Below are 8315 nucleotides of genomic sequence, written 5' to 3' on the forward strand. Positions count from 1 at the left end.
ATATTGGCTATAATCTCTGATATCCCTTCTCAATTTCTTAGATTCCATGCCATTCCTCTATTAAAATAATTTACAAATAAGAACAACTAAGTTGAGATAAACATTGTATGGAGCATGCTGGGAGCTTACATGTATTTCTCAGAAGTGAATGAGTACTCAAATATTACAAAGATGATAGAATACTAAAAAGGAAAATATTACCCATGCCTATCTTGAACAGACTCTTAGAGTTGGAAGGGACTCTTAGAAATCATGTATGTACTCCAATTTCCTATCCTAAATCAGAATTTTCTATAACCATCATTGGCATATGATTGCCTAGACTCTCTGCTTGAATACTCCTAGGACAGGAAACTCACTAACTTCCAAAAGAAGACATTTTATTTTTGGACACTTCTAATTATTAGAAAGTTGTTCTTAAATTGAACTAAAATCTCTCTTTCTGGCATTTCCACATATTTCTTAGTTTTGTTCTCTGAAACTCTAGTGAATTAGTCTAATAACTCTCCAAAGTGATAATATTCTTCAAATAATTAAAGAAAACTGTTGTGATGTCTTTTTTTAACTTGTCAAAACATGAATTTGAATCCTTTAAAGTCAATTATAAAATTCTACACACATTTATCTCTAAGCCAAGATTTCCCAAATTCTTATAAGACATGATTTTGAGTTCCCTTCTTCTCTAGACATGGCCAAGTTAGCCAATACTTCTCAAAATTTGATTGGCACAATCAGTAAAGGGATGGCTATAAAGATAGTAATTGAGATATTTGTGGTACTAACTCTAACTTTAGTTTTAAGTAGGAGATAACCTGAATTCAAAAGATGTATTTAATTTGACAACTTTTTTCCCTCCAGGAATTTCTAATGGTCTAAGCTAAACAAGTCTGGAAGCAAAAAACAGATTGGTGGAGAAAAGCTTTGCCATCTTTGCATCATAATTCATTACATAATCACAATATCATATCTAGCACAAATCCAGAACCTCAGCATAATGATTGACTTGCCTTGAGTGATGTTAGAAATATGTAAGAGCAACTGAGGTACCTGGACCACTAAAGTTGCCTCTCTCTACATAGAAAAAAGTATCTTCCAGGGGATTATGCTGGACAATACATGTTAAGTTTTTAAATGGAAAATTAAGTCATTTTTAAATTAAAGGTTATTAATGTCTCTTGTTTTTGCAACACAGTTATTTCTAAATATCATCCAATTTTCGAACCCAAATGAACCACCTTCATAATAATAAAAAAAAAAAGGATTAAAAACAGAATCTCTTAATGTAGTGACCTAGTATATTGGTGTTTGCAACATTCTGCTCTTGTGGCCTTCCTCCTCCCTACTGAAAGAAGATGAATGACTGCTTCTTCATCTCTTCTATAGGGTCAGTTAACTGTTATAGAAAAATTTTTTAAAGAATGAACATTATGTATATAACTAAAAATGGCACTTCAATCTTAATGAGACCTTTTCATTCTTTATATTATATATTTATATTTTATATTTTCTTTAGAGCACTGATGTCAGAAGACGGTTCAAATCCCAGCTTTATTAATTCCTAATTATATAACCAAATATCATTCTTTTTCTCACAACCTATTGTCTCATTTCTAAAATGGGGCAATATTATCTTCAACATAAAGAAGATCCAACTCACTTCCAGTTGATCAATGATGGACAGAAATAACTATACCCAGAGAAGGAACACTGGGAAGCGAATGTAAATTGTTAGCACTACTGTCTATCTACCCAGGTTACTTATACCTTCGGAAGCTAATAATTAATGTGCAACAAGAAAATGGTATTTACACACATATATTGTATCTAGGTTATATTGTAACACATGTAAAATGTATGGGATTACCTGCCATGGGGGTAGGGAGTGGAGGGAGGGAGGGGATAATTTGGAAAAATGAATAAAAAAATTAAAAAAAAAAAGAAATATAAAAAAAATAAATAAATAAAATAAAATGGGGCAATATTTACACTATCTACCTTACAGGATTGTTAACAAGAAAGCATTTTATAAATCATGAATTGTTATGAAAATGTGAGCTCTTTAGATGATAATCCAATAAAATATTGCCTTCAGTTGGGAAGGAAAATGGAGTCACAGAAGGGTTCAATTATAGTATTTAGTGTTTATATAGTGATTTGATTATAAAGCTTATCTCATTTTATCTCACAACAAGTCCTATTGTGATCCTCATTTTAAAGATGAGGAAACTGAGGCAGAGATTAAATAGTTTGCTCAATGTTGCAAAGCTGTCTGAGACTGGATTTTTACTCAGGTTTTCCTGACTCCAGGTATGGGCTTTTTATCCATGATGCTATCTAATTGTAGTCTTGTTCTTTTACTTATTAGCTGTGCAACCATAGGAAAAATGCTTTATTTCTCTATGCCTCAACCCTCATCTATAAAATAAGAGGGATAAATTAAATGATCCAAAAGGTACTTTTTAACTCTGACTTTCATCAGTGAGCATGTATTAAATGTCTTTGAAATGAATGATACCTTCTTTATGTGGCCTAGGCTGATCCTTTGGCATATAATAAGGCCCATCCTAAAAGGACTCTATCATGTGGAAGACAGTTTGCAATAGGCTAGTTAGCCCATAAAAACTTTCTAATAAGCCTGTCATTCACAGATCACAAATTTAAAGCTTAAAAAATGAAGAAATTGAGACCTAAAGTTGAGAGCCAATGTCACACAAAGACATTAGATCCCATTCGGGTCATCTTAGTCTAAATCCAAAGTTCTTTCCACTATATCATGCTACCTCCATTTTACCAAAAGGTATGTAGGTTGAAAAATGACCTTTATCCCTTCTTCAAGATCACCACTACATAACTACGTTATTTTTTTAGATTTTGGTTAACATTTCCTTTATCCATCTAGCATGTATATAGTTGTTGGCAAGTTGTTTTCTCCAATAGAATAAGAGCTCCATAAGAGTAGGGAATGTGCGTTTGCCTTGCTTTTTATTTCCTGATATCAAAGCCCCAAAGATGACTGCACTGATTTCTGATGGCTTGTGGCATTTGTACACTCAGTCATTCATTCAACATGCATTTATGTGTTTACTATGTGCCTGGCACTGTGTTAAGGACTGCTTGGCCTTCATTCTTGAAGAGGACCAAAATTACATCACTATGTTGGAGTCAAAGTTCAACTCCAATTGATCAGACCAATATGAGCTCAGAATGCTCTACCACAGATCAGACACAAATAGTCCTATGAACATTTCGGGTGGAAATGTCTCTAAATTTGTGCATATCATGTTTCCTTTGAGATACTGCAATTCTGCTTTGATCGTATAGCACAACGCCTTCTCTGATGCAGATATGCCATTCTGGGTGGTCTTTTGCCAGCATCTACCATGTCATGCAATCAAAACTAAAGTTCTTCAGAGAGAATGTGATTGGAACAATACTAAGTACTAGGGATACAAAGAAAGGCAAAAGTAGTCTCTGCCTGCAGGGGATGACATTCTAATAGGAGAGACCATCTATAACTAGGTACATACAAGACAGATGAAGAATGAATGAAATGTGTCCATGATGCCTGGAAATGTCAAAGAGAATATTTTACTCTGGAGTCCTTTGACAAACTGTGAAGTTCATTCAGTTGTCTTGTAAATCACCATGTCTAAACTAAGCTAGTTTAAATATATAAAGGAACCATAACTAAGGGAACTTCAAATATAATATAATATGATATATTGTTATATTAATATATTATTAATTATTTTTTATTTTTATATATAATAAATAACATATCTTAATATAATGATAATAATAAATAATATAATAGCATCTAATAATAACTGGCCTTTTTTTTACATAATGTTTCAAAGGTTCCACAGAACTTTTACATATATTACCTCACCTGATTCCTATGGAGTTGCTACTAAAATATAATCATACTAATTTTTCAGTTGAAGAAAATGAGGCTCTGAGATACTGACTCAGATTCACAAAACTGGTAACTGAAGTAATTTGTATTCAGTTCTCCTGACTTGAACTTCAACCTTTTATCTACTATCCTTATTAATTCTAAGGAGGAAGGGGAGGGGGGAATAGTTAGACTCTGAAGTTTCTATTGTAGAGCATGGACAAGTTACTCGGTAGCTCCTTAGCCACCTGGATCAGAAGCAATCAAAGTGCTAGCAATTATCCTCCTTTTACCAAAGCTAAAGCTCAGCTTGATGGCTTTGGAGAAATCCCAAGCTCTTCCATGATTTTCAATCTGATTTTTTAGGCAAGTTGATTTTATAGCCATCTGTCTCACACATTTTACATCCTAGACAAACTAGACTACTGATGATTGCCTAATTTTGTCATCCTCTCTCACCTCCGTGTATTCAAGCAGAGCTTCCTTCATACCTGGAATGTATGAAGCAGCAACTTCAAGTTTAAAATCTCACCACTAACCTAGAGCAGCTCAGCAAAATATAACTAATGTTTCATTTATACATTAACTAGTGTAACTGGTTATACATTGTATTACTTAGTAGTTACATACTTAAGCATAGTTACACATTAACTAATAACTAGCAACATTAGTTTTATTAGTAGCTTTCCTTTTTGGCTTGGGTTGCATTCACTACAAAGGCAGCTTATATGTAAAAACCTGTTTTACCTAGCTCCCATTAATGGAAAGGACATATTTCAGTCGTGTGAATGACATCCAAGAAGCAGCAGCTGATGCTTAACACAGATAAACAGTTTGGCAAATAAAACAGAAGGACAAGCATGGGTAGGTATATAATTGGAGGAGGTAGAATTCAGCTGAAAATAAGAAATATAATAAAATTTTCAATTACCTTGACCTTCAACATAGCTGGGAAAATGGACAAGTACCCCCAAAGCTGGAAGCAAACAAAACCAGATCTTGCATTGAAAAGTCTTCATCTTATTTCCGGCTTTTTACATTAGGTGTCACAGCAAACCTAGAAAAAAGAGCCCAGAAGCACTTCAGACAACTTAACATGTATTATTGACTTCAAGCCATACTGAACAAATCAAATGATCCCACAGTGCCCCTGAAAAAAATACCAGCAATCACTGGCATCTCCTCAGTGTTTTGCAATAGACAAAATGCCTCAAAAACATTATTTCATTAGAACTTTCATCAAGGCTCATCTCAAGGGCTACCTCCAGGATATCCTTCCTGGTTTTCACAGTTGTTATAAACCACCAATGAAATTACTTTGCATTTAATTCATGAGTATGTTGCATTTACTGAACTGTATATATGCTGTATATTCCTTGTAGAATATAAGTTTCTTGGAAATGGAGATAATTTTGTTTTTGACTTTGTAATCACAGTACCCAGCACATAATAGGTTCTTAATAAATTTATGTTTTATTGAATTGATCTTCAAACAGCCCCATGAGATAAAAGTTATATTATCTCCATTTTAGAGGTGAGAAAACTGAAGCTCAGAGAGGAAGAAAATCATTCTGGTTCATGGTCACATACCCTTAAGTATTAGAAATAAGAGTAAAATTTAGGTCTTGCTTAATTCCAAAGCCATTATTCTACTTTACATGCCACTTCACCTGTCATCTTATATTAAATGTAAAAATTGATCAAAAGTAGAAAATATATAGATACTGTGTAGGATGTGAGAGATTTCAGGTCATGGGAGGAGAGATATGGTAATCACTTGTTTTGTGTAAAAATAAAAGATAGAATCATCGAATCTGGGGGAACAGAAGGAATCTCATAGATCATTTATTCTAACTCTTATGTTCAAATGGAAATTCATTCTACAATACATGCTACAGCAGGTAAGCATCCGTACATTTCTATGAACTTCTATGAAATTTCTCTTCTCCAGAATAAATAACTCCAACTTCTTCAAATGATATCATATGATGTGATTTTTTAATTCCTTCACCATCTGCTTTGTACATTCTCTTGCTTAGAAAATATTGCCTTAATGAAATATTCTCACTCTTTTTGTTGTAGTTTGCATTTTGTTTTCTTATTCATTTTCTTTCTTTTTTGATCTCATCTTTCTTGTGCAGCAAGGTAATTATACAAATATGTTTACATATATTAGGTTTAATATATATTTTAGCATGTATAACATAGATTAGTTGCCATCTAGGGAAGGGAGTGAGGGGAAAGAGGGGAAAATTTGGAACACCAAACTACGCAAGGATCAATGTTGAAAAATTATCCATGAATATGTTTTGAAAATAAAAATCTTTAATAATAATTAAAAAAGAAAAAGAAAAAGCAAGTTATGTATAAAAGAGTTGCACTATCATGTACAATCATCTTTGTAAACATATGTTATAGAAATGTTTTAATCTATAAATTTTAAATAAAGAAAAATTTTAAAAAGAAAAAAGAGAAAATATTGTCTGCATTTCTACCAGGAAAAAATACGTAATATTCCCCCATTTAGCAACTTTTTTGAAATTGGAACTGGAATATCCACTTCATACAGCTGAAGACTATTATCAAATCAGACCTCAGCCTTCTCTTCTCTAGACTGAACAATTCTCAAAGATCTAATTGTCTAAAAGTTTGTAGCTTGCTTCTAAAATTTCTCCAGATTTTTCTATTTTCATTTATGAGTAGCTGATTAAAAAATAAAATAAAAGCATATGTGCTTAGTACTTACAAGGCAAGAATAAAACTTTGTTAGAGTTTATTTTGGAGGAGGACTCCCAAAACTCAGCAAATAACCTATAATCTCTCTCCTGTTTCAGGGAATAAATGAGGTAATAAGAGTGGGTGGTCATAACAGGGCTTATATAGCTAAGACTCCAGCAACCCCAATTACACTAAGGAACCCAAGAAAGAAATGGGTGCTATAGGGTACATGGAAAGGATATTTATAGAATCATGGATCAGAGAGAAATCCCTTTTAAAAATTAATAGGTAAACAGGTTAGAAGTCCAAAAATTCAACTTTATAGCACTGCCTGCTAAAGTGACCCGAAAGAACAACAAAACCCTTTCTGAAGTTCTTGTGTTTATTGATTGACTGATTGATTTTACCCACAAATTCTCTCTAGAATTAGGTGTGAAATAATATGATTTTATGCTTGATCAAGGCCAACTTTCTGAGTCTACTGACTACTATCTACATGTCATGAGAAAAGGGTAAATATAAGGCCTCTCCACTCATAAATCACCACCCACTTTGGTTAGCCACCAAGTTTCAAATTAGTAGAGGCTCATTCCCTTGGATTAATGCCTTGACTCCTTTTACACATTAAATCATTGTCAGTTACTCATCCTTTGGCATACCTTAGTTAATCAGAGATTAGTGAACTTGAAGGGTGGTATAATGAAAACCAAACTAGCTTTGGAGTCATAAAAATCATAGATATAGAGTTTGGATGGACCAAGGAGATTATCTAATCCAGATATTCTTAATCTAGGATCCAAGAATTTGTTTGAATTTTCATTTTTATAACTACTTCAGTATAATTCATTTCCTTGTAATCCTTTGTATTTTGTGTCAAGCATTTAACATTATTCTGATAAGGGGTCCACAAGCTTCACCAGACTGTCAAAAACAAAACAAAACAAAACAAAAAAACAAGTCATAAACAAGATTCAGAACACTTGTTCCAGTTCATCCCATCTCCTTTGAGAGATAGGAAATTTGGCCTCAAAGAGTGATTGGCACTGGTTCACCTAGGTAGCAAGTATCAAACTTCTTTAGATTTTAAGCTCCCTGAAGCCAGGGCCTGTCTTTTACTTCTTACAGTACCTACAGTCCCACAGTGATACTCTATTGGAAAGATATAATTGGTAAATAAATAAGTACACACAGGATAATTAGAAAAGGAGGGAACACAAATAACTAAGAAGATCAAATGTATCCCATAGAATTAGATGCATATACTGACCCTTGTAGATAACTAAGAGATGAGATGGAGCTGAAGAGAGAGACAAAGACAGAGAGAAACAGACAGACAGAAGTTAGATAGTATAGTGGATAAAAAGTTGAGCCTGAAGTTGGGAAGACTTATAAGTCTTTATAAGTTCAAATCTGGCTTTAGACACTCAACTAGCTTTATGACTTTGAATAAATTACTTAACCCTGTTTGCCTCTGTTTCCTCATGTGTAAAATAAGCTGGAGAAGGAAGGAACAAACCACTCCAGTGTCTTTGCCAAGAAAACCCTAAATAGGGTCAAAAAGAATTAGACACAACTAAGTAACTAACTAACAAGTGGACAAGAGGAGGGAGAGCATTCTAGGCAGGAGGGCCAAGATTTAGGAACAATGGAATGCCCTATTGGAAGAACAAGAATCAAGGAAATGAGTGTCAATAGAATGCAG

The 8315-nt window shown here is 33.5% G+C and overlaps 1 protein-coding gene across 2 annotated transcripts in view; it reads right to left on the reverse strand.

Moving 5' to 3' along the window:
- Nucleotides 1–8315, reverse strand: part of COL14A1 (collagen type XIV alpha 1 chain) — a 254691-nt gene that overhangs the window by 231184 nt on the left and 15192 nt on the right. For both annotated transcript variants that reach the window (XM_074266537.1, XM_074266541.1), the window contains exon 2: nt 4827–4952. In XM_074266537.1, coding sequence (XP_074122638.1) covers nt 4827–4914 — 88 coding nt within the window. In that variant the 5' untranslated portion in view covers nt 4915–4952. The remainder of the gene's footprint in view (nt 1–4826; nt 4953–8315) is intronic.

The sequence above is a fragment of the Sminthopsis crassicaudata genome, chromosome 1, assembly GCF_048593235.1.
Source record: "Sminthopsis crassicaudata isolate SCR6 chromosome 1, ASM4859323v1, whole genome shotgun sequence".
Classification (NCBI taxonomy): domain Eukaryota; kingdom Metazoa; phylum Chordata; class Mammalia; order Dasyuromorphia; family Dasyuridae; genus Sminthopsis; species Sminthopsis crassicaudata.